This window comes from Benincasa hispida, chromosome 2 (assembly GCF_009727055.1).
Source record: "Benincasa hispida cultivar B227 chromosome 2, ASM972705v1, whole genome shotgun sequence".
In the NCBI taxonomy this organism is placed as follows: domain Eukaryota; kingdom Viridiplantae; phylum Streptophyta; class Magnoliopsida; order Cucurbitales; family Cucurbitaceae; genus Benincasa; species Benincasa hispida.
In genome coordinates, this window is record NC_052350.1 from 20,421,933 (window position 1) to 20,449,756 (window position 27,824).

At 34.8% G+C, this 27,824-nt stretch overlaps 1 protein-coding gene, 1 long non-coding RNA gene and 1 other non-coding gene across 5 annotated transcripts in view; all 3 read left to right on the forward strand.

Annotated features, from left to right (window-relative positions):
* The first annotated feature begins 15,879 nt into the window (after positions 1 to 15,879).
* Positions 15,880 to 18,732, forward strand: LOC120070818. Of its 2 annotated transcripts, none has more exons than XM_039022703.1 (4): positions 15,880 to 16,223; positions 16,818 to 16,861; positions 17,009 to 17,204; positions 17,906 to 18,732. In XM_039022703.1, the coding sequence occupies exons 1-4, from the start codon at positions 16,163 to 16,165 to the stop codon at positions 18,220 to 18,222; spliced, it is 618 nt and encodes a 205-aa protein (XP_038878631.1). In that variant the 5' UTR covers positions 15,880 to 16,162; the 3' UTR covers positions 18,223 to 18,732. The 2 variants fall into 2 exon arrangements, with proteins under 2 accessions (XP_038878631.1, XP_038878632.1); XM_039022704.1 differs by having other exon boundaries at positions 15,882 to 16,223; positions 17,012 to 17,204.
* A 711-nt stretch (positions 18,733 to 19,443) lies between these two features.
* On the forward strand, positions 19,444 to 19,517 carry TRNAR-UCG. Its single transcript has one exon. It is a non-coding gene; the product is annotated as a tRNA-Arg (tRNA).
* Positions 19,518 to 24,351: 4,834 nt separating this feature from the next.
* Positions 24,352 to 27,824, forward strand: part of LOC120071409 — a 4,055-nt gene continuing 582 nt past the window's right edge. The window contains exons 1-2 of one of the 2 annotated variants that reach the window (XR_005480244.1): positions 24,353 to 24,858; positions 27,658 to 27,798. This is a non-coding gene — a long non-coding RNA (uncharacterized LOC120071409). Of the gene's footprint in view, positions 24,859 to 27,657; positions 27,799 to 27,824 lie in introns of both variants that reach the window. The other variant, XR_005480245.1, reaches the window with a different exon arrangement.

Consider the following 27,824-nt stretch of genomic DNA (forward strand, 5'->3'; position numbering starts at 1 on the left):
AGCATGATCGCATAGTTTGATGCATTCCCGGTAAATGCTAGCTAAATACCTTCTCAACCCGTTCCTCCACATACTCAGTGCATCTACCGTATAATCGATATTTCCTCAAATCTGCCCCATACATTTATTTTTATACCACAAACAACAACCCAAACAACTATTTGATTTATCGGTCACCGCAAAGTCTTTTGGAAAATCATCACCGAATACCGTTTTTCCTAGTCCCTGAGTTCGACCCTGGACTTCCCAGAAAAATCCGTGGGGTTTATACTTGGATTCCACTGAGAAAACTTGTTGCTCAACGCATTTCCATTACCGCATTTCATTCCATTATTTCATCACATAAAATAATGCATCATTGCCATCTTCTAGTGATAAAGGAGCTCATTCCGTGTCCTCTTTAAGCATGTCAGAATCTGATGCTTTCTCTATTTTGAGATGGCAACAACTTGTTGCATCTTCTTCATCATCCGAGTCATTCTCTTTCAATGGAGTGAAAACGACATCGTGTCGTTTTACTTTTAATGAGCCCTCTACACTTACGAAAACAAACAACTTCCTTTTCATTCTTAAGGGAACAGTGCTACGAATTTTTCGTCACTTTTTGGCTCACGTGCTTTTCTTGAGAATGCTATGGGAGATTGCTTCAGGCTTCTTGTTGTGGTCATGCTTAATCTCTAGAAAGCAGATGCCCGGATGGTCAGAGTCGAACATACACTATTTATCTTATTCCATTTTGCATTGAGCCTCCGAAAGGCTGAAAATCGGGTGGAGCCAGAGGTTGAATGTTAATTTTCATCTTCAACTGCAGGTGTGCTTAATCTTTGAAAAATTGAGGGATGTGCTACTGAAGACTGAAGTCCTCTGAATTTTTCTTCTCGCTTCCTCTTTAGAGTTGTGGCTCTCTTTATAGTAATGTGACATGTGTCTGCTACTTTTTTTTTTCTTTTTTCCAGTTATGTGAATGGGCTCGGTGGACTTATATCCAAGTCTAGACCTTGAGATAGGTATATAATATCGTTGTTTCTGACGCTTTTTTTGAGTCGGAGAAAGCCTGGGCCTTTCATGAAGACTTTTAAGCTCAGTGCAAGTTGTAAAGTCATACCCTGTGTTTGCCAGCAGCTTATATGCTTTTGGATCGAAGCCATCTTTTGTTTGTTTTTTTTGAAGAACTGTTGTTATCTTATCTTTCTCGGCCTTTTCCATTTCTCCCTTATCCATTTTTGTAAGTGGTGTGGTGAATTTTGAAGGAACTCTTGAACAAGAGTTTCCATGAGTGTGTTCGGATCTTTCCTATTTCATTGTGACCAAATTACCACACACACTGTCTAACAAACAGGTATGCAATTTAACATTATAGGCATGGTTTCATAAATAAATAACAATAGATTGAGTAAACTTACCAGTTGAAGAACTGTTTTCACTTTGAACTCAATCAAGCAGAAGTAAACCCTCTATGGTCCTTATCGCTCAGCAAACAGTCGGCTACCAGCAACACGATTGTCTACACGAACGACAACGAATGAACAAGCAGGATTGGGACGACACCACCACTTATAGCCCTTGGTATTCTCGGAGTGAGAATCCAAAGAGTGGTCTTTGATGGAATTGGTAGAGGAAGGAGGAAAGGAACGATCGTGTAGAACGACAAGCAAATGGGAGAGAGCTATCGTATAGTGAGTGCTTGTCGCTTAGAGAAAGGTACACGATCATGTAGGATTTACTAATCGATCGTTTATTAATTAGTACGCGATCGTTTAGAAAACTCAGCGCGCTAAGCGATTGTTTAGAGAAATTGAGCGATCGTTTAGAGAAAGTGTGCGATTGTTTAGTATGCGCGGTGTGCGATCGTTAAGGCGATAAGGCGCTATCGTATAGAATATCAGCTAAGCGATCGTTACGTTTCCACACCTTGAGCGATTTTTTCGAACTCTATGCAAAATGAAACCAATTTTCATTTTATTCTTCAGTTACAATAACCGAATTTGATTTTCCCACTAACGCACAATTCAGGAGAAATATTTGGCCAATTATCACATAACCAACCAATTAATTAATAAATGAATATAATCATATTATATTCTTAACCTATAGTTTGATATCATATATCTACTATAGTAATTTCTTCTCTACTTGATATAAGTCATATTTATATCTAATTTCCTCTAAAATAATGTATCTCATACATTTAGTCAATTATATCATATATAATTAACCAGTTCAATTATATCATATATAATCGAACTCCCTCTTGTAAATTTGAACATTTCAAACTGACCAAAAAATTGATTCTCGACTTTATCCAAGCTACCTAGGAGACCTTATGGACTTGTGGCTCGAAGCTCCAACGGTATGTGAATAGCTAACTAAACTCTTTAGCCACGAGATCCATCATCCGTTAACTGTCAGACATTCCACTAAAGACCAACAACTGACCTCTTCTTACCACAGATATATTTTTGTGTCCATCGGATATAACCAATATGAGTACGATGATCCTTCACAGATGCTCGTAAGTACAATGGCCAATTTACTGTTTTGCCCCTATAGTTACATCTCACTCCTTAAGTACCACTTATTTCTCTAATGAACAATACAACATAGTCTAAATATGTGTGAACACCTTAAGAAAAGGTGTGTGGTGCTACATCGTTCAAGCCCTGGAATCAGCCCTTAAGGGAGCTATCCATCTATTTTCCTCTGCTTTGAGGAAGAAGTGAATTTCATCTTGTGTAGCTGAGTTCCCAGCTCCCAAATTAGATGAACCTCCAAAATAATAGGTTTGAGTCAACGACCTGGCCACTCGCACCCATACAAATCAAAGGACCACCCTCATTGGCAGGAGTTCCCAACTCACTTAGGATTGAGGTCATGTTACCTATGGTCATTCTAGTGAAGTAAAGTCTCTGTCATGAACAGTGTTATATAACGAGACGTTTACACTTCGTGGTCAGGTCTTATACAATCTCTTTGTATAGGATGCCCTCGCTTGCATGTCCCCTACAGAATGATCAGGATCAGATCATCTGTGACAAGTCACAACACTTGTGACCATTCCACAAAGTGGGTCTCATCCGTAGCGTTACCAGGATAAGGTTTCCCTCCTATATCCATATATTACAGACCATTTTGGGTATCACTTAAGACATGATCCACTTGTATGTCACTATATACATGCTTAAGTTACATACAGATAACCAGAGATTTTAGGTTTATTGGTTTGTGATAAAGCAAATAAAATAAACAACTGAGCAAAATCAAGAAATGAAGTAAAATATCATATATTATACATCATAAGCGTTCGTACAAACTATTTACAAACTACCGGACACGAGACTTAAGGGCATCGGCCCTAACAAAGTTTTCTTTCAAAATTTCAATGTCTCTGACCGTTAAACTTTTTTAGCATTCTGCAAAGGTGATTCGCCTTTCTTGTGTCGAGAGAGATGAACATAGCATAGGACAGACGGGTTTGAGACCATTTTTTGTGTGCTAATCGTCTTTTCGTCCTTTAACACCTTAGATTTGATTTCGGTGGTCGGTTCATCATTTCCTCAGTTGCTGGAAGCATCTACTTCATTCGAACTTCATTGTTGTGATCGCTTGTTGCTCAGGCTTATAAGTGCCTTTAACCACAAGAACCTCTTTCGTTATAACTTCACTGATATTATCACTTTTTAGATAAAATTTTGCATTAACAAAGTGAGATTTACCCTCTGAGAATGGCTTGAAGTCAGTTTGAACTTTTTTTTATGCTATGTTGCTAGAATTTAAAACATTGGTTGAGTGTGGAGGTTACTACTCCGTTTCATGAATCTAGGGACACCCTAGCAATAATCGATAGGTGGTTCTTGAAGGAACTCTTATCAAAGAGTACCACTGAGCGGAAGCAAGATCGTTCCAAACTCATTGTAACAGAATTACCACATTCACAATCGAACAGACTAATTATACACTTAACAACAAATTACAACATGCTTTGAACTTTAAACAATAAAGAGAAAAAGATATATGCCAGTTGAAGAACTTTTCTTCGCAGAAATCTCGCTCCTTTCAAAGGGTTACACCTCTCGTTCTCGCTGTGTAAGCCAAACCAATCGTCCACCAAATCGTTGTCGTCTACCCACGAACAGACTCCTCACGAACACAGCAGTAAGAAAGACACCACCACACAGAACCCTCGATATTCTCAGAGTGAGAATCCAAGAGCTATGGGCTCTGTTGGATTTGGTAGAGGGAAGAAGGAAGGAACAATCTTTTACCACGACCATGCAAGTGGGAGATCTTGGAAGTCTATCGTATAGACGGATGCTTGATCGTTTAGGTAAAGGTACATGATTGTGTAGTAAACAGGGGCTGATCGTATAGACGATCGTTTGGTAAAACACTCAGGCGCGCGATCGTTTAGAAAATGCCAGACGACCGTTTAGGTAATTCTATGCGATCGTTTGTTCAAAATTGTGAATACAAACTATAGGACCCAACGAGAGTTTAGGGCATCATCCCTCACAATCTCCCACTTGTTTTAAAACGAGTGGGGTGTATGTTAACTAGTACAAAGAAATAAACTAGGGCACTAAGGCCCAGTACAAAAATATCTCCACTTGCCCTAGTCCAGCCGCGGGCGATCCCGTAGACCCATATTCTGAAGGTGACACTAAAAGCGATCTTCATGACTGTCATGGCCGTGAGAGTCTTCGTAAAGAGATCAGCAATGTTGTACTCCCAAGCGATCTTCATGACTGTCATGTCACCTCGATGCACTATCTCACGGATGAGATGATACTTCCGTTCTATATGTTTGCCACGCTTGTGACTCCTGGGCTCCCTGGAGTTCGCCACAGCACAGCTATTGTCACAATAGAGGGTGATGGGCCTAGACATGTCTGGAACAACTTCCAGATCTATCAGGAACTTCCTGAGCCAAACGGCATCCTCAACAGCTTCACAAGTCACTATGCACCCCTGTTTAGTGCTTCGCCACATTACTACTACTTCGTTAAGAGTAAAAACTAAGCATGAGGTACCTGATCGTTTACCACACAAGACATTAACCCGCGAGTCTAAACGATCGTTTAGATGATGACCTTGTTGTGAAGCACGATCATCTAGATGATCACATAACAAGCACTTAAGTAAATTTTTTACTCCGCGATCATGTAGTCAGGAACTAAGCGATGAAGCTTACTGAGCTACACGATCTTCTAGTGTGGGCACATCAATATGCTCCTGAGTATCCGATGCTCTACGATCGTTTACCCCATCATTTACATGACCTGACCAACGCTTGGTCGTCTTCATCCTTGAAGAACAATAACTCCTTGCCTTGAAGCCTCATCACGAACGACTCACAGGGACTCAAACACTTTGAATTTACAGACTCGTTAACAAGTTAATATGCCCAAAAACACAGGGGCCCTTACACTTAACTTCGAATGTAAAAGAATTTAAATAACCAGAGGTTTCATCCCAGAAAACTCCATTAATCCACATCCAAAAAACTATTTAACGTTTAAACAAAATGTAGACATATTTCACCCACCGAGAAAGTAGATGCTATTATAGGCATCAATGAATTTGAAATATCAGAACCTACTCTAATACCAATTGAAAGAATTCTTATCAAAGTGTACCTTTGAACGGAAGCAAGATCGTTCCAAACTCATTGTGATAGAATTACTGCATTCACAATCAAACAGACTAGTTATGCACTTAACAACAAATTACAGCATGCTTTGAACTTTAAACAACAAAGAGAACAAGATACATACTAGTTAAAGAACTTTTCTTCGTAGAAATATCGCTCTTGTCAAAAGGCTACACCTTTCGCTCTCGTTGTGCAAGCCAAACCAATCATCCATCAAATTGTTGTCTTCTACCCACGAACGGACTCCTCATGAACACGGCTTTAGGGAAGACATCACCACTCGAAACCCTCGGTATTCTCGGAGTGAGAATCCAGGAGGTGTGGGCTCTGTTGGATTTGGCAGAGGGAAGGAGGAAGGAACGATCATTTACCACGACCAAGTAAGTGGGAGATCTCAGGAGTCCATCATATAGACAGATGCTTGATCGTTTAGGTAAAGGTACACGATCGTATAGTAAACAGAGGCTGATTGTATAGGCGATCGTTTAGTAAAACACTCAGGCACGTGATCGTTTAGAAAATGCTAGATGATCGTTTAGGTAATTCTATGCGATCGTTTAGGAAACACGCGTGTGTACATGATTGTTTAGAAACTTTGAGCTATCATGGATGCTCTCGATTTGCTAGGTGATAGGTAGTATACACAATGGGTGAGCGAATGTCTGATATCTTGGAAAATGAAAACCATTTTCATTTTATCCTTTAGTTACCATGAGCATCCATGAGCAAAATCCGGGCAACAATTATCCCATAATCGTTTAATTAAAAATAAATATAATCATATTATATTAATTTCACATTATATGCAACATATGAACCATAGTTCTTTTCTCCTCCAGTAGATATAAATCATATTTATATCATTTTCCTTCAATTAATGTATCTCATACATTATGTCAACTATATCATATATAATTGACCAGTTCAATCATATCATATATAATCGAACTCCCTCTTGTCAATTTGAACACTTCAAGCTAACCAAAAATTGATTCTCAACTTGAATCCATTGAGCTACTAAGGGGACCTTATGGTCCTATAGCTCAAAGCTCCAACGATACGTAAATAGCTGACTAAACTCTTTAGCCACGAGATCTACCATCCGTTAACTGTTAGACATTCCACTAAAGACCGACAACTGCACTCTTCTCACCACAGATATATTTCTGTGTCCATCAGATATAACCAATCAACAGTACGATAACCCTTCACAGATGCTCATAAGTACAGTTGGGCCAATTTACCGTTTTGCATCTGTAGTTACATCTAACTCTTTAAGTATCACTGATCTCTCTAATGAACAATACAACATAGTCCTACTATGTGTGAACACCTCTCGGGCCATGAGAAGGTATGTAGCGCCATATCGTTCAAGCCCCAGAATCAAGGAGCAATCTATCTATTTACCCTTGCTTTAGAGCAGGAGTGAATTCCATCTTGTGTAGCTGAGTCGGCGATTTTTCCACTCACACCTGTGCAAATCAAAGGACTGCTCTCAAAGGGAATAGCTCCCAACTCACTCAGTATTGAGGTTATGTTGCCTATGGTCATCCTAATGATGTGAAGTCTCTGTCATGAACGACGTTATATAACGAGACTATAACACTTTGTAGTCCGGTCTTATACAAACTCCTTCTTATAGGAAGTCCCCGCTCGCATGTCTCCACATGAATGTTCCGGATCAGACCATCTATAGCAAGTCACAACACTTGTAACTATTCTACAAAGCGAGCCGCATTCATAGCGTTACCAGGATAAGGTTTCCCTCCTATATCCATATACTACAGACCATTTTAGTTATCACTTAAGACATGATCTACCTAAATGTCACCATATACATGTTTAAGCTACAACAAAAACTAGGGATCTTACTTTATTGGTTTGTGGTAAAGCAATTAAAACATCCAATGCTCCATAGACAATAGTGAAGAAATTATCATATATTATTACATCAAAAGCGTTTGTTCAAAACTGTGAGAGTTCAGGGCATCATCCCCAACAGTTCTTGCATCGATCACATGAAATATGGTGCTTGCTTGCAAATCCCCAATGGTGATTTCTAGATGATTTATGCCTATCGATCTTTGTGCTTCTTGATTAAAGCCTTGAATTACCAGTTTACTACTCGAAAACTCCTCCACTGAAATGCCCAATTCATTCATGGTTGATTTTGGTAATATATTGATAGCAAGCCATTATCGATGAGGATTCGACTGAGTTTCTGCTCTCTGACATATCCCGACACAAATAAGGGTCTATTATGGAGCTTTGACCCAAGTAGTAAATCTTCGTCAGTGAATGATATCGATATACAACATGAAGCACATGTATTTGTTTGGGTTGCCGAAGTAGTTGGAATTTCATTTCCTTTTAATATTTCGACAAGTGCATCCTTGGTCTCCCGTTGGAGTGATAGCAGATCATTTATACTGAAAAGAGGTAGTTTCTCTAGCTCGATTATCGCTTCTGCAGACTTGGAAAGGGTACCATCATCTTCAATTGTACTGATAACGTGACATGAAACTGTTTCGATTGGAAAACTCTTTGGAAAAAAGTCTTTCAAGGTTATTGGTTATCGAGGTCGAGGAATATCCTTGCTTTTTTTTATAACTAAACGAAGTCTTCTCATATTATTCCTTGCTTTTCTTCTTTTAGACTTACTCTTCCTTTTATAGTCTTGATACACACAGGATTCTTTCGAAACAAAATTTGGTTCGCCCCTCTTTCGACGAGTTACTAATGTCCATCGCTCATCTACATCTTCCACCTTTGCCTCTTTTTTTCAGGAGTCAACTTTCTGGTAGTCATCTTTTCGGGAGGGGTCCGGTGAAGAATATATAATGACAGGCTCAAGAGATCCAAATTGGATCAAACTCCCTATCATAGGTAGTCGAGTATCAGAATGAATCGTTATTGCGACATGATTTATTTGTGCCACGTCCTTGAGGTTCAGCTAAATTTTCTTCTTTTGAGCTAACTTCAAAATTAACTCCTTCAGTACAAAACACTTTTCTACTGGATGACTGACAATTTGATGATACTTGCAGTAATTGGGATCATTTACTCTCCCCATTTCTGCAGGTAGTTTACATTCGGGAAGCTCAATGAGTTGATATTCCAATAGTTGCTCTAACTTATCAGGCAAATCGAAGTCTGGAAACATGTAGACTTTTTCTTGTCTCTCTTTCAATGTTGGACATTTTTTCTCGCCTCCTCTTGGCGTTTTTTAGTCCTTTTCTCGATGAACGTCAAAGGGGTCGTATTGATGACCATGGCTTCTTTAGTGGCACCCTTTGATACCTTTTGGATGCTTTTCACTTCTTTCTTATCTTTTTAACCTTTTGGACCAGTAAATCGTTGCTTCCTCTAATAGCAATGCTTAACTCCATATCATGAGCTCGGGTCACCAACACTTCAAAGATGCGAGGTTTTATCCCTTGCAAAATATACAGAAGTCCCAGTGCATTCCTTGAGTGCACATTTCCACTGCTGACAGTTCAATTAATCTATCTTTTCAATCAAGGCTTAATGCTCTCTAACGATTGATATAGTTAATGACCGACTCCCATTTTCGTTGTTTGGTGGTTGTGAGCTCTATCAAGGTTAGTGTGCTATAAAAACAGTTGAGGAATTCTCTTTCAAACTGTTTAACCATCATATCTTCTCGCGTACCAGGATTCTCACATGTTTCGATGAAATGAGCAACGTGTTGTTTTGGATTGCCTTTCCCGTCAAACTGTTGGAATTTGGGTGGCTGGTACCCACTTGACATTCTTAAATTGTCGATCCTCTTCGTATATGGCTTAGAATATAAGAGGAAAGTCTGAGTAGGTCCACCATATTGAGCCTTGATGGAGTTGGCAATCATCTCCTGGAATTGCTGAACAGATAGCGAAGCAATTGATGTTGAATTTTGTGGTTGACCTTCTTGCAGAATAGTCTTCACGTCACCGTCATTCCTGGCTATGGGTGTATGACTTGATTCAGCAACGTCAAGACTCTCGATATGATTCTTAAGGGATGCAATTTCACAATCCCTTTCTTTGACAGCCTTCATCATCATGTTAACTTTCTTTTTGTGTTCGACCATCCTTTCTTCATTTTTCCCATTTCAGCCATCATGACTGACATTATATTTAGGTGTGATGCTTCTTCACGTGATTATTCAGAAGGCCGAATATGCTTGTTAATTGCAGGGCTTTGTTTAATCACAACTCCACCTTGCGGTTGTTCCAAAATTTGTTCCCATATGTTCCTCGTAATCTCGAAGGGAGGCAACTCTTCAAATTGCTAAATCCCCTTAGAGCGGTTGAGAGTAATTGGTCTGTTGTGGACATTGCTTGTGTTAGGAATGTCCTAGAACTCGCAGTTCGTGTTAAACATTCTATTTATCAATAAAATATTATTGAGTAACTTATCAATTAAAGTTGTTGATTTTGCATTCTATTATGAAAATCCAATAAACATATCCGTGGCTATAATGTGAATACTTTAACTTTATGGGGTGACATAAACCGGATCAAGTTAATAGTATATAGCCTAAATGGTCTAATAAGTATATGGATGAAATTGGGTATCTCATCCTGGTAAACTATTGGATGCAATCCATTTTGTAGGTGATACAAATGATGCGATCTACAGATCATTCATGTAGAGACATGTGAGTGGGGGCATTCTATGCAATGAGTTTGCATATAAAAACTGGAAAATTCAGAAAATAAGTCACTTTTCTTATAAACCGACCGTTTTTGTTAAAACTGACTAATTTCCATTATTTAGTAACCTAGGTTAACTCCACGACTATGTGTTTGGAGTAGGTAACCGAATGGTGCAGCGGAAGAGAACCAGGATCCATATAGCACTCTAATTCATATAATTTTGGCAGAAAAGAAAACTATGTTTCAACATAAAAAAATGGGTTTTTCATGACATACCTTTGAAAAACTTCGCTCTACTAGCTTCAGAAATTCAGCTTGCAAAATCTCGCACAGGATCTTATGTGTAAGGAACCACCTAGAGATCTTTTTCTACTATTACTCTTTGGAGCTCAAAAGATTGGTAGTGGGACTCAAAATAAAGGCAGTGGAATTAACGGGAAGTTTGGAGAAGCCTCACAGCAGGGCAACCATTGTAAAAGAACATACGCATTATTTCTCTTTAAATTCTTTCTCAAAATTTTGTTCGGTTTGCAAATCCCTTTCAAAATATCCAAATTCTTCATATAATTGCAGACATTCGTGGAAAGAAGTTTGTTTGCATGTAGATGCAGCTCATGCTTGGAGTTAATGAAGAGTTAAAAGTTGGGTTGTTGGTTGAGCTAGTTCATGAACGCTAAATGGAAAATCAAAATTTTCAATTTGGTGTTTTTTTCTTGTTCTTTTGTCTTTTATCAAATTGATTTCAAAAATCAATTTTATTTAATAAAAACTGAAAATACGTATTTAATTTTTACAAAATTAATTTTATAAATTATTTTTCTTTAATAAAAATTCAATAAATAATTACTTAAATAATTCTAATTAATTTAATATCAAATATTAAATTAATTTTTAACACAATTCCATCTTCAAATATTTAAATCATATTTAACTATTATTTCTCCAAATTCATTTAATTCTAATTTGAACACTTCAAATTAACTTATCATGCTATTTTAGAGCTTATCCATTTATGAGCTAGAAAGGGAGACCTCGCAGACCTACAGATCATGGGCTCCAACGATTTGAGATTAATTGGCTAAACTCATTAGACCGATCTAACCCCCATTCGTTAACTAATGGGTGTTTCCATTAAAGTCCATAGCTGAACTCCCCTCACTATATATATTATATCCACTTGATATAACTATGATTAGTAAGTTAACCCTTCACAGGTTACTCGTAATAACAGTTGGGTTGAATCTCTGTTTTAACCTCGAAATTACCTCTTGTTCCTTAAGTTCCATTAATCCCCTAATGAACAATTTATTTGTGATCCAATCAATAAATCGAATCCCTCTAAGGCCAATGAGAGGGTGAGGCCTTTTGTTTAAGACCCAGAATCAATAGTTAAAGGGAACAACCTCACTACTAACCCTAATCAGGTAGGAGTGAACTCCCTCTTGTACCCTATGTTCCTAACTATTCATCCGGTCTTATCCCCAAAATGGTGAGCTTATTGAGTAGAGGCAATTGGTCTACTCTCATCGTTTGCAGATCAAAGGATAATCTCGAACAAACAGAAGATCATAGTTAGCTCAGGATTAAGGTTAAGTTACCTAGGTCATCGCTTTGAAATAGTCAGTCTTAAACAGTAAATAACATTATAAAGTAAGAGTGACTGGTTTCGTGGTCCGATCTTGCACAGGACACCCCCACTTCTCATGTCCCAACATGCACGAATTAAGATCACTTCGTATGTAGCACTTTACAACTCTTTGTAATAGCTACAGTGTAGGTCGCATCCAAGAGTGTTACCAGAATAAGGTACCCAACCTTAATCGTATATTATAGATCATTTTGACTATTTACTCGAACTTGATCCACTTGTATGTCTCCACATAAAGTTCAAGTACTCATATAATAGACAAGGGACTTAGGTTTTTTGGATTCTAAAAAACAATATATTCAATAACAACTTTATCGAATTCTTAGAATAAGTTCTAATGTTTACAAACCACAAGTTTTAGGACATAAAACCCAACATTATGAACTTCTATTTGTTCGGGATTATCCTTTGATCTGCATGAGTGAGAGTAGTCCAACAACACTGCTCAATAAGCCTTCCAATTTGGGGATAAGACCAGATGAATAACTGGGGACATAGCCCTGGAAGATGGAATTCACTTCTACCCGATTTAGGGTTAGTAGATAGGTTGTTCTCTTAAGTATTGATTTTAGGTCTTGAACAATCGGGACCCTGCCTTCTTTTGATAGAGAAAGGACTTGATTCATAAGTATTATGAATCAAAATTGTTCATTAGAGAGCCAGTAGGAACTTAAGGAACGAGATGTATTCACAGGGGTAAAACGGGGATCTTGACCGAACTGTGATTACGAACGACCTGTGAAGGATCGACTTACTGATCATAGTTATATCAAGTGGACATAATATATCTACAGTGATGGGAGTTCAACTATGGGCTTTAGTGGAGTGACCCATTAGTAACGACATTGAGAGTTAAATTCGGTAATAATGAGTTTAGCCAATTAATCTTGGATCATGGGAGCCATGATCTGTAGGTCCGCGAGGTCCCCTACTAGCTTGTAAAGGATTTAAGCCTTTAGAGTAGTATATAATTAATTTGAAACGTTCAAATTAGAATTAAAACGGAAATTATGGAGAATTATATTTAAAATATGATTTAAATAAATGAAGGTGAATTTAGTAAAAATTAAATTTAATAAGGAACTTAAGGAGACGAGTGTATTCACAGGGGGTTAAAACGGGGAATATTGACCCAACTGTGATTACGAACGACCCTGTGGAGGATTCGACTTCTGATCATATGTTATATCAAGTGGGAATAATATATCTACAGGTGATGGAGTTCAAACTATGGCTTTAGTGGAGTGACCCATTAGTTTAACGAATGAGATTTAATTCGGTATAATGAGTTTAGCCAATTCAATCTGGATCATGGGAGCCATGATCTGTAGGTCCGCGAAGGCCCCCTTATAAGCTTGTATAACTGGATTAAGCTTTAGAGTAATATATAAATATATTTGAAACGTTCAAATTAGAATTAAACGGAATAGGAGAATTTATATTTAAATATGATTTAAATATATGAAGGTGAATTTATGTAAAAATTAATTTAATATTTAATATAAAATCAATTAGAATTAATTGAATTATTTAAATAATTATTTATTAATTTTAAAAAATTAATAACATTTTCAATTTCTAAAATCAAATTTATTTTTGAAATCATTTGATGAAAAATTGAAAAATTGGAAAGTTTACACAAAATGGAAAAATAGTATTTTCCATTATCATCTTCAACTAGCTCACACAAAACCCCTTTTTCATTTGCTTCAATAACTCCAAGCATGAGTTGTATCTTATACAACCATCTTCTTTGCATGAGAGACCTGCAATAAATAAAGAAGATTGGAGTGGAATTGAGACATACATTCAAAGAGTTTTTACAGAAAAAATCGGGCTAAAGAAATTGTTCTTCAAGTTGGTTGTAGCAGTGAGCTTCTCTCCAAGTTTTCTTTTGTTCAAGCTGCTCTTGAGTCCCAAAACTCATTCTAAAGCTCCAAGAGGATAGTGGGGAAGATCTTGAGGTGGTTCACAACAAGTTTTGAAGAAGACAACAACTGAGAATCAAGATCTTGAAGAGTTCTCCAAAGGGATGACTTCAAACCCTCTTATGTTAGATGAGCATGCTTTAGTTACTGCCAAAATTAATGAATTAGAGTGCCTATTAATCCTTGTTGCTTCCGCTGCATGCTGATATACTCTTACATCTTGAAGTTTTGGGAGTGTTGTTTTTGGAGGCCATGACTTTTTTAGGTAGATTATGTTGTAGAGAAAGAGATGAAAGGTAGAGATGATCCCATTAGGCGTGCCAAACTGGTAGATCTTTAGGCTTGGAAGCTTTAGTCTTCAACGCTTGAAAGCTTAAGAGCTTTCAGCTTTTGGGCTTGAGAACTTTGGAGCTTGAGAACTTGAGAGCTTCAGACTTCAATTGTGTAGAACTTCAATCTTCAGAGCGTGTGATCTTCAAAGTTTTCAATCTCCCTCCTCTTCTTCCTCCCCCTTTCCTTCTTCAAATGAAAGGGAATGTCCTCTGTTTATAGAGGATTTCTGTAGGTTTTAGGCTGTCTCTTATACACATCTAGATGTGTATAAGAGACAGACTTTTTTGTGACCCAAATTTTCCACTGTGGGCCTGAATTGAGTCGAATTTTGGACCCGAGCAATTTTAAATACTCGATCCGATCTGATTTGTGGTCCAAAGCCTAATCAATCATTATCCAACCAAATTTATTGGTCTAGGCTTTAACCATCTTTGAAGGTGATGAGCCCATTATTGTGATCAAATGACCAAATGGATGACACGTGAGAATTTGTGATTGGACGAAATTTCTTTTCAACAGTATCATTTTGTTATACTTGAAAATATTTCCAGTAATTTTATCATTTAAAATAATTACCCAATTTTCAATTTAATATTGTGGTTACAACGTTTCTATGTTTTTTTTAAAAAAAAAAGAGTTTTTTTTTTTTTTTTTTTTTTTTGGAATAAGTAAAAAAAAACCAAATTCTTAATCTTCGTTGCTCCATATTTATGAATTTATTTCAGTACTCTATTACAAGTTATTGTATGTATATGTTATATGAAATCTATAGATTTAGTATTTTAATTATCTTTTTCTACAATAATTTTGAATTTTGAATTCTTTTAACTAAGTGGATAATATTTAGACACAACTCTATATTTGTTGCATTTTTTTAGAGTGTAATCTCAAATTAAAAAAAAAAAAAAAAAACCTCTATTTTTGCAAATAGTTTCAAAACTGCTTACTTCTTCTTCTTTTTTTTTTTTTTATTTTTTTTATTTTTTTTTATTTCTACTCCCATTTTCTTAAAGATCTCTAATTGGGAATTTAATCCGTGCTTTGATGGTTTCCTCCAAAATAAATGATTCAATAGCTTTTCAAAAAAAGGAAAAAAGAAAAAAAAAAGAAAAGAAAAGAAAAATGAAAAAAAAAACATTCAATAGCTTATTTGTGACATAAATAATAACAAAGTTTGACAATCGACTTAGTCATATAATTGCATGAGCTTCTTAAGCCTTCAACAGTAAACGAGAATGAAAGTTCTAACTTAACAGAAAATTGTTAATATCATATATACCTTCATTTATTGGGTGTCACCTTAACATGTCGTTAAAAACAGAGTGGAATCCACTTACATTAATGTGGGTCCACTAACATTTATAAAGATAAATTTACAGTATGAATAGAACTCCAATAGTACCAGAAATATTTTTCGGTAGTGTTACTACATTTTCACTCCATAAATATTAACTCGAAAAAAATTTATTTTAAACACTTGAAAGACTATTTTAATAACACGATGAATCGTTCCCATTAATCATGGGTTAATATTTACATCTAAATTCACTAATCCCATTTACTAGTTTGAGACTCATCACATTATTGAATGTACCTTAAAAATCATGTTTTTTGGAAAAATAAATAAAATGAATAAAAATAACAAAAACGATTGGGATTGGGATTTTCGGAGGGCATCGGTCAAAAAGAAAAGGGAATAATAAGGAAGAAAAAGGGTTAGAAGAACTCGAATAAATCATACAACAAATCAATTAATTGTTCGCTCTCTTCTAGTGATTTCCTTGAACCGTAAATCCGCAAGCAACTGCAATGATATCAAATCCACTGGGTTTGTGTTTATGCTTCAAAAAGACCCGAAACCATTCAATTCCAAAGATCATCGCCTAAATTTAACCTCCAAATTATATTAATCCTCACTCTCTTCGCTTTATTAACAATCTTAATCACTATGGGGAAGCGCAAGCGAGGCTCTGATCAGACCCACCACGATCCTCCTCTTCATCTCTCCGGTATGCCCTTTCTTTCTCTGATCATCATCATGCCCTGTTTCTGTTTGATAAAATGCCTGAAATGGATGATTGTTTTTCTTCTGTGTGATGAATCGTTTTTCTTTGAGCTTTGGAAATTAATGGGGTTTCATAGATGGATATGGGTTTTTTTTTTTTTTTAAGTAATTGGCATTTTTTGGAAGTTCAATTGGGGCCTTTGAGAATTCTCTTCAAGAATGAAATTTTGAAGAGTTGGGGGAAATAAAGAATGAATGTTAGTTTTTTCTTTTGCCTGTTATAAGTATTTCAATTCTACTAGAACATATCGGGGTTGGTATGGGTCTTTTTAAGGATCATTTTGATTCAGAGATGTTTGTTGAACTATCTCAGTCAATTGGCTACTTCAATACCTTTTGGAATTAGCTTTGGTTGGATGCATTTGGGTTCTCTTCCTTTTGATCATATCAAGATTGAGATGTGTTATTTTAGATATCAAGGTGGAGTTGAGTTAATTTCACGCTTTAGAACTGATGATTAAGTTAACTCTACGATGGAATTCTGATTTTCCTATGTTGTGTATGATGAAATGGAACATGTTTTGTATGTATGTTGCAGGTATGGTTCCTTTTTCTAATCAAATGGATGTACGATCGGAAGAGGTTTGTACTCTTTTGTTTGCTTAAGTAAGTAGGCAAAAGAATACTTTAATGCTTTCCCTTAGTAGAGAAAACATTTAAGTTGTGTTTTTTTTTTTTTTTTCCTTTTAGAGGACCACAATCTATTAAACTTACGTTGCATTGAATCAGCAGGATCGGAGTCCTGCCCGTCCAGTATTCATGAAGCGTTCACGTCATCAGTACAGCCATCAATATTGTCGGAGAGGTTCAACCAGTCATGCAAATGCATCTATGTCCCGTGAAAACCGAGTCAAAACAGTACTTGAAGAACGACCCGCTTTTAAATTTGCTGCTCATTGCAATTCAGAGTTTCCAGACCATATAGGTACCCTTTTTGAAATTCTTAAACACGGTCATATATGTTTTCTGAGGGAGTAATGAGAGTACTTCTCACGATGGCATGTTAAATACTTGTATGATCATAAATGTTACAAAAATACTTGAAAATTCGTTCCGTGTATACTTTGTCAGATGAAAAGACCTGAAAACCTAAATAATGGTAGAATTAGGTGTTTTGTTCGCCACATCTCAAATTAATTAAATTTCAACATTTCTTCTAGTTGGATGATCAGACACCTTGCTTTGAATTAGATTTCGACCCTGTTTGTAATAACTTTGTAAGTGCTTTTAAGTGAATTTTTTTTTTTTTTTTTAAACATTTAGAAAGTCAATCCACATGGGGCATTCGTGTTCTTTGTGGCATCGATATATTGAATATAAGTCGCCTATTTCTATCTCAATTATTTGCAGTTTTGGTGATTTTAGTACTTGAATTTTGGATAAAGAACAGTCAATTGTGTGACATGAAACACTTATTTTACAAAAGGAAATGTCCTAAATAATATATCATAGACCTGAACCAAGTTAAATCCTAAATATCATCTACAAAATGAAGATGAAGTATATAACCATATATTAGCCTGTCGTCCCACACCATTTGAAGCTCTTGGCTCTAGTGGGGGAAGATAATTGCTTCTTCTACATTGTTGTTGTTCTGTATTAACTCAATTTTTTCATTGATTTTAGAGAGCATTGAGAAAACCTTTTGGGGTCCAGAAAGGATAAGGTACAATTCCTTCGGGAAGGATGCATTTTCATCTCATGGAATGAGAATGGTATGTGGGATTTGTCAGAAGCTGATGAGACGAAAGCTTTGCTTTCTCGGTAACACACTTTCTTCCAGCGAACTCCCCGTTGCTGCGGTTTTGGTTTGTGGCCATGTCTATCATGCAGAATGTCTGGAGAACAGGTCAAATGTCGAAGATAGAAGCGATCCACCTTGTCCATTGTGCATGGAACCGCCTCCCGAAGTCGACGATTCAAAAGGAGGAGAACAAGAATGAGTTGATTTGTACATATGTTATCACATAGCACCAACATAGGAAATAGACTTGGTTCTGACTTGAATGGGCCAGCTTTTAAAAGTTGGAGTTTTTGCATCCTCGACTATTTTTCCATGAACTAATCAATCACTGGTTCTTTCTGGATGGCTGTGATTTAGAAATAGAAAATAGTAGCTCTAAATCACAACCGTTCAGAAAATAGCGATAACGAGTCGAAAGGGTACGAGGGTTTGCCCTCCATGGATTTCTTTTTGTGTAGAGTTAGATTGACAAGTGCAAGTCCTCTGTTACCTTTTGGATGATTGTTATGATCTTGCAGTAGCAGCAGAGGAGTTTAGTTGAGACATCTTCATGGTATTTTGTACTTCTTCACAGCAATGTCTAAAATAGTATATTTTAGAAAGTACTGATGTTAGCAAAAGTGTCATGAAAGTAGATTTTTGTTTTCCTTTTAGAAAAGATGGTAATGAATGAGTAAGTCATCTCTTAGTAGATGATTTTGTTGAAAAACTTGTGTGCACAAGTCATTAACTTCATTTATGTTTAAAATTTTCTACACAACAAAAAAAGCAAGAGAAAAAAAAGGTACATAGAATTAACCTTTTGAAGAATTAAGAGTAGCTTTACTCCTACATTATCAACAAATGCAGCCACGTATTTGCCAAAATAATAAATTTGAAACTTGTTGAGATCAATTTTTTTTAATATCTATTTTAAAGGTTTATCTTAGGTTGTGTTAGTTTAATTTGGCACGACGTGATGGAGAGTAGTGATCGAAAATGAGGGGTCTCGAGAAATGCATAATTAATATGAACTTATTTATTGGAGTAAATTATAAGTTTACTACGGAGAATCGGTTTCGAGTATTTATATTCCGTCGGAGGTAATTTCATCTTAATCTCATTAATAAACTCCAACGATATTGGTAGGTAGTCTTTTTTTCACATTCATTTTAATTTCACGTTTTTCTTTTTTTGTTAAATCACTTTATAACTTTTAGAGGCAAAATAGGTTTAGCTTTACTTAAGGATATTAGTTTTCTTTTTATTTCGAACTGAAATTTTGGGCATTAGGAATAGATAAATATTGAAATTATTTATCGTTTAATAATGAAAACTAAGAAACGTTAATTTCTACATGGTTCTTGAACACATAAAAGGAGTCTGATTTTATTTCCCAAAACGCAATAGTTAATAAAAATTAAATTATTGAATAACGAAAGATCGCATGGCGCAGTGGATTAGCGCGTTTGACTTCGGATCAAAAGGTCGTGGGTTCGACTCCCACTGTGGTCGCTTATTTTTTTCCAAATTTTTACCCAAAAAAACTCCGATTTATATATGTAATTATTCTTTGCAAAATAATTTCTTTCTTTCTTTTCCTTTTTTCCTTTTTTTTTTTTTTGAGAAAATTCTACTAGATTGATGTAAGGCCATGTTTAGGAAAGGTGTATGACAATAAATGAAAGGTAATTTAGAAAGTGGGACCCATCTTTTAATGTTTGTTAGTGTTTATCGGCGTTTCACATTCGTACTGATAGGTGGATCCCAGTTGAAAATCCGTAATTAAGTAATGTAATTTGAATGACGAGCGTGAGGTGACCAACTAAATTGCGTAAAAAAGTTACGTATAGTATCGTTACCGTTATGGTCATGGTTATGGTTACCATTATTGTTACTGTTTTAGAGGAAAAAAACTATGAATTTTGACACGTTTATTGATATCGTTACCGTCACGATTTGACTCTCAGAGGTAAAGGTACCATATGGTAACAGTAAATTTGACAAAATTCTTAATTTTAGGTAAATGTCATAAAAAAAACGATCTAATTACATTTGTGATTGAGTCCCATTACGATTGATCTGTCAATAGAAATCGATTATGATTACACCAATTTTCATTACGAATTGGTAAATGTGACCTAAAACTAAAGATTTTAATTGATATAAATATGAAGTTTTGAGATATAAATTAATTTCTACTCGAACAAATTAACTTGTATACATCATCTACCAACATCATCTTTCATTATTATTCATAGTCATTGGTAATCCTATTTCCCTTACAAACTTTGACTTACCCAGCCAAGCCTTTTGTTTTTAGGTAAGTAATGTAATGAATATCTGTTCAAAAAATTACCAAAAAAGAAAAAAAAAAGAAAAAGAGGAAAAAAATTCAGGAAAAGAGAGAGAATAAAAGAAAACTCATTGTTTTTTGAGTGAAGGAAAATGAAATTCATGGTAAATAACAATACAATATTGGTAGAAGAAAAAAACTTGTATACTTATTTGGCTTATTAAAACTCAAAAATTAAAGCAAGTTATTACATAATCTCTTTTCTTAGTGAAGATTTATAAACTTGAAGTTTTAACCATTTTAGTGATACAAAGCAATTAGCAAAGCACAACTTCTGTTACTTTGGTGGATTGAGGTATCACAAATTTGGGTTCTATTCCAATGGCTTTGATATTATTATTATTATTATTTTGAAACAGAAATCTTTGATATTATTATTGCAACTATAAAAGCATACCATTAGGACAAGTTTAATTTAAATCCCATTTCGTTACAACAAATTTATTTTTGGTTATTTAGAGTAATAACTACTTTTGTCTTTATTGTAATGTTTTGCTTTAAACAAATGGCTGAACCAAGTGTTAGGTAGCAAAATAATAATAAAAAAGGGTTAAAAATTACTTTTTGTTCTTAATTTTTTTTGTACTTTCATTTTGTAGCGATTCAATCTATAAACTTTCAACTTTATAACAATTTTTGTACCTTAATAAGTATGAATTTACTTTTCGTACTTTATAATTTGTAACAATTTAGTTTGTATTGTGAAAAATATAATTAAGGTTTAATATAATTTATAGCACGTGTAGATTAATAAATGGAATAAAAGTCAAATTTGTTTATAAATTATAAACACTAAATCCTTGCATACTCAAAATTAGTTAATAAATTTAGTTTGATGAGATTTTCCCGATAGAAACTAAACAGTTAAAAATTTTAAAGTATATGTACTAAATTATTACAAACTTAAAAGTATGTAGACTAAATAAATTGTTATAAATAAGTTTATGGACTAAATCTTTAGTTGTATGAAAATTTAGATTAAAGTGAAAAGTTAGGACGAAAAGCTGACCATAATAGAGTCTTTATAAATAAGTTTATGGACTAAATCTTTAGTTGTATAGAAATTTTGAATAAAGTGAAAAGTTTGGACGAAAAACTAACCATAATAGAGTCCATCGGTTCCTTAACATTTTGGTATCAGAGCTTGGGCTCTAGATCATATATATGTTTCCATTGTTGCAATGTCAAAATTTTTTTTTTCTTATTCATTTTGTCAGCTTCTGTCCAAAAAAAAAAAAAAAAAAAAGCGTCAATTTTGTTGTTTGTTTGGTGTTGTTGTCTTTTGTTGGTTCATAGATCATGTCTTCGTCTCCATCTTTTTGTTATTTGATGTCTTCAAGTTTAAGCTTTGAGAAAAGTTGTGTAATCTGAGGGCTCAAGAAGATGACTACAAAGCTGTATCACAAAGGCATTCTTAAGATTCGGGGACGAATCTTCTCGAAGAAGGGGAGAATGATAAACAAATAATTGACAATGATAGGAGCTGGAGCATTTAATGTTTACTTCCAAACTAAGGTTCCTACCCATGGTGAAGAATTACAACTTTTCATGCATCTAAAGGCATCTTTTCCTCCAAGAGTCATAATAAATCTGAAAATTCAGATTCGTTTACGTTATTAATGTCTTATGTATCATTTAATTTATGTATTTGCATTTATTAAAGGTTAATGTATTTACTTGATAGATGAAAGATTGCATCCTTTTGTGGTGTCTATTCAATTAGTTTAAATAGGGTTGTAATCTCCACATTTGAAAATATTACTTGGAATTTGAATGAAATTTCATCAGAGTTTATTCTCTCAAGCTTTATGTTTTTTCTTTGTATTCTTGTGTTTAGAATGCATGTTTTAGGACTTTCAATCTAGTTTGATCAATTAGATTGTGAAAAATTCAAAATCTTGAAATTAGGAACAAATTCTTCTTTCTTCTAGATCATCGATCATTTTTCAAGCCAAACCTGTTTAGCTTTCTTGAGGTTGTTATCATTTTGTTTATTAGGGTTATTCTTATTGCTATTGTGGGGGTTCACCATTTTTAGGGCAGTTCTCAAATGTGATTGAGGTAGTTTTCTTTATCAGGTTGTTATCATTTTGTTTATTGGGGGTTATTCTTATTACTATTGTGGGGTTCGCCATTTTTAGGGGGAGTTCTTAAACATGATTGAGGTAGTTCCCTTTATCATTTGGTACTAGAGCTTTGGCTCTAAACAGATTATATCCTTTTTTATTTTTCGTTCTATCTTTGTTTTCTTCGTCTAACTCTCATTGTATCCATCTTTTCTTGTTTTCCTTTTCATGCTATTTTCTTTCTTTCTTTAAATCATTTCATCCATTTCCATCTTTCTTGTGAGTTTTCATCTTCTCATTTTTTTTAATTTCATATGCTATTGTGCTTGCTGGAGACAAAAAAGTTGTGAAAAAAAAAAAAGAAAAAGAAAGAAAAGTGTCTTATTACTTTCTTGTGACCTTTCATTTTCTTTTATTTCCTTCATTTGTAGTATACTTGATGGAAAAATTGGAAAAAAGAAATTTTCTTTTGCATCTTTTCATAGTTTTTTTTTTTTTTTAAAAAAAAAAACCTTTGAGATTTTGTAACTTTTCACATTCTATAGTATATTGAAATATTCTTACATGATTCTCATAAGAATACTATAAGATTTGCTGATGTTTGAGATACTAGAAGTCTTATGGTATGTTTCACAAAAGAAGGAATCACCGTGCGCACGAAAATGATAATAATTTTTGGAAGAATCTTAGAGAAAGTTTGGCTGAGTTGCACTAATCCATTGATTACATAGGCCAATTGAATGAAACGTTGAAGTTCCAAAAGCTAGCAAGGCATGCTCGCGTGAGCCATTAAAAATCAAGAAGATAGTTCGTTGCCAGAAATTGATCAACCAATTCCAAATAATGGAGTTCATTCACAAGTCAAAAAAGAAGATTCCAATTGTGATGATGTTGAGATGAAAGTGAGTGATCATCAAAGTTTGGGAGAGGAGTCAACATGTGAAGTAGTTATGGGGGTTCACCTTTGTCTAAGGAGAATTTTCAAACGTGATTGAGGTAGTTCCCTTTATCAACTTTGTCTTGTATTAGTGAAGACATTGATGTTACTTATAAATCTAAACAAACATACCCAGAAGAGGAGGGTTGAGGTTCATCTGGTCTTGCCAATGGTAGTCATGGCGACATTGGCCATACTGACGAAGACGACAACGACATTGACAATGGTTAAAGATTTTCTTTCCAAATATGCGTCAATTATGAGTGTGAACAATCCCGAGGTCGAGAACAATATGGTTGTGGTTCCTATGCTTGTTCTTGCCAATGTTGCCTCTGTATAATGTTGAAAATTAAATATGTTTTAATTAGATGAATTATAGATGAATTGATTTATGAGAGTTGACAAAATTAAAGGATGAGAGTTAATTAAGTTAATGTAAGAGTTTTATGTATTTAAGTATGAAAGTTTCATGAATTAAAGTATTGGGGTTAATATGTTTTTTTATGTATTTGAGTATGAGAGTTATGGACCCATGAGAATCCTATAAATAGGATTGTTTTGTAATGTAAAACATCCAAGTGTGTAGAGAAAAATACACAAAGAGAATTGAATACAAGATGTGATCTAAGTTTGAAAAGCTTTCCAAAGAAAGTGTTTTTGTGTCCTCTCAAATAATCTTTTGTTGATTATATATTTATGAGTGTCCATCACACGTTTCTAACAAAGTGGTACCAGAGTTGTGTTTTGGTTCCCTTCCAAATACCTCGATTTACGAAAGAAAATTATAGCATTTGATGTATTCAATGAAAGTAATGGGCTTAAGGCCCAAAAAGAATGGCAAAACCAAGGACTTACGAATAAGAGGAGATCTGACCCAAAAGAATTTGGAGAAACCATGTTGCCAAGTGCTGATCACACGTTGAGGTAAAACTTATCTTCTTTTTTTTTTTTTTTTTTTTTTTTTTTTTTTAATAATTGATTTTAGTTCATTTTAGTATTTGCAAAAATTCATATTCTTTCTCTAAGAACTAAAGCTTTCTCTCTAATGGCAAAGCTATCAGCTTTTGAATGTGTTGCATGCGTATGAAGGAAGCAGAAGAATAAGAATTAGAAGAAGGATTTAAAGTGGTTTGGCAACAGAGGGCTACGTCCACTAGCATCAACCTTGAAGGTGGATACAAATTCAGATAAGTATCTAACTCTCTAATTCTTACTCTCTTAGCTTGTTTGAAAATGAAATGGAGCTTTATATAGAAGAGTGAATTAGTTACAAACTAGTTTAGATACCGTTTTTCTTATATATTACTTTCATACTGAGAAGAAATAGTCTTCTGTCTTCAACAATCTCCACCTTAAAAGTAATTGTAAGAAATAACTGCTCCCTTTCTTGATGGTGTTCATCCTTTTTCAGGTAAATTGAAGCCTATCAGCTCTAGACACTTCAGAAATTTGAGTTGGGATGTGGGCTTCGTCAGAATATCTATTGCGTTCTCATCGGTTTCTATCTTTTCAACCTTGATTTTTCCATCTTCAATTTGTTTTCTCATATTTTACATCTACATGCTTTGTTCTGTTACAAAATTGAGAATTTTTTTTATAGATAGATGGTGCTTTGATTGTCACAAAAAATAGTATCACTGTTTTGTTTAGTGCCAAAGTCTTATAAGAGTTCTTTTAACCATAAAGCTTCTTTGACTGCTTTAGGCAAGGCTATGAACTCTGCTTCTATTATTGAAAAAGCAACAATAGATTGAAGGGTGGCCTTCCAGCTCAACAGGTTATGACCCAGTAGGAAAAAGTATCATGATAAGGATCTCCTTTTGTCTAAATCACCTGCATAGTCTGAACCTACATAGCCAATGAGTGTAGGATTAGTGGAATAATTTCTTTTGTAAATGAGTCTAGCCTTTCTAGTACCACTAAGGTATCTGAGGATCCAATTAGTGGCTTCCCAGTATCTTCTCCCAGGATTTGACATATAACAGCTGACTAGGCTAGCTCCATAGGCTATGTCGGGTCTGGTTCAGATCATCAGGTACATCAAACTTCCCACCCCCAGGGAATAGGGGACTCCAGACATATAGTTTGAGTGCTCTATGTCATCCTGTTTTGGAGAATTTGCTATTGACAGTTTGAAGTGATGAGCTATTGGAGTTGTGACAGGTTTGGCCCTTTCTTTATAGAATTTCATTAAATTTTTCTCACAGTAGTTGTGTTACCTGATTGATAGTTCATCCTTGTTTCTATTTCTGATAATTTCCACTCCAAGAATCTTCTTGGATTCTCTCAAATCTTTCATTTCTAATTCTCTTTTCAACATAGCTTTGACTTTATTCAAGTCACATTTAGAACTCCTACTAGGAGTATGTCATCTACATATAACAATAGGTAGACTTTCTCTTTAAAAAAATTTGAATTGATATAAACACATCTATTATAGTTGCTTCTCAAGAATCCAATCTTTACGAGGAACTCATCGAACCTTTGGTACCAACACTAGGAGCTTGTTCAAACCCATATATGGATTTATTTAGTTGAAAAACCAGATCTTCATTATCTTGTTTGATGTAGCCTAGGGGCTACTTCATATCAATCTTCTCTATTAAGTGGCCATGTAAAAAAGTTGCTTTCACATCTAGCTGGTCAAGTTCTAAGTTATCTTGAACTACCAAGGATAGTAGTATTTTTATGGAGGTTAGTTTGACTATAGGAGAGAAAATCTCTCTTAATCTATTCCCTCCTTTTGAGAAAACCCCTTGACAACTAGCCTTACTTTAAATCTAGTGTTGGGGTTAATGCCCTAAATCTCGTAGGGTCATATAGTTTGTAATTGTAATGTACAAACATCTTATTTATTTAATAAATTAATTGATGTTTTATTTCATTTTGAGTTGCATTAACCACAAACCAATAAACTAAGTTCCAAGGTTATCTTGTAGCTTAAACATGTATGTAGAGACATACAGGTGAATCATGTTTAAGTGATAACCTAAATGGTCTATAGTAGATGGATAAGGCTGGATACCTTATCCTGGTGACATTACGAGTATGACTCGCATTGTAGATGTTACAATTGTTGTAAAATGCTATAAATGATCTGATCCTGATCATTCATGTAGAGACATGTGAGCGGGGATATTTTATACAAAAGTTTAGTCTCATTATTTAACGCTATTCATAATAGAAACTTACATTTCACTAGGATAACCATATTTAATATGACCTGAATCCTGAGTGAGTTGTGAACTCCTACCCATGAAGGCGGTTCTGTGATTTGTATGAGTGAGAGTGGTCAAATCGCCGATTCAACATACCTACCATTTTAGAGATTCGTCTGATTGGAGAGTTGGGAACACAGCTACACAAGAGGGAATTCACTCATTCCCCAACATCGGGGTTAGTAGAAAAATTGCTCCCTTAAGGGCTGATTCCGAGGCTTGAACAATGTGGTGCTACACCCTCTCTTGGCCTGAGAGGGGTTTGGTCATAGTTGGACTATGAGTTATTGTTCATTAGAGTGATTGGTGGTACTTATGGAGTTAGATGTAACTATAGAGGCAAAACGGTAATTTTGGCCCAACTATACTTACGAGCAATTTGTGAAGGGTCATCGTACTGTTGACTGGTTATATCCAATGGACATAGAAATATATTTGTAGTGCGAAGGGTGCGGCTAACGGTTTTTAGTGGAGTGCTCGTTAGTTAACGGATGGTGAATAATTCAATTAAAGAGTTTAATTTATTATTTACGTACCGTTGGAGCTTTAAGCTACTAGTCCATGAGGTCCCCTCGGTAGCTCAACGGGTTTTAATAAGAATTAATTTTAATTGTTCAAATTAATTGAGGGAATTAATTATATGTGATATAATTAAATTAAATTATATATGATATAATTACTATAATATATTTGGTACATTATAAGATTAAGTATTTATGAGAGGAAATAAATATTTGAATATGATTCAAATATTAATCATATGAATTGGATTCATATGGTTAAAATTAATATAAATGTGATTTATATTAAAAGCCATTGGTGAGAGAAAGGAATGTTATATTTGATATAACATATAGTTTAATATATATTCATATGATAACTATATATATTATATGATAAGGTAGTTGTCATATGAATATATATTAAATAATTTATTAAATAAATAAATAAATTTAATTAATTAATTAATTTATTTTTGAATTAATATTTTTTGGGAGGGAGTTGTAACTCTCTTTCCCCTCTTTCTCTCCAGATCGTATATGTGGGTTAGTTACACACTTTCTTTTTCTCGATGTAGTGAAGAAAAGAAACATATAGAAAAATCTCACAGGGAGTTCTGAGATCTAAGACTCTTCATCACTTCTCCTCTCTCAATCCCTTCCCTCACCAAAATAGTCAGAGTCCATTCATCCTGGACTCTCATCTAGAGAATACTGAGGTTGCTTTTGTGGTTGTGTCTTTTTT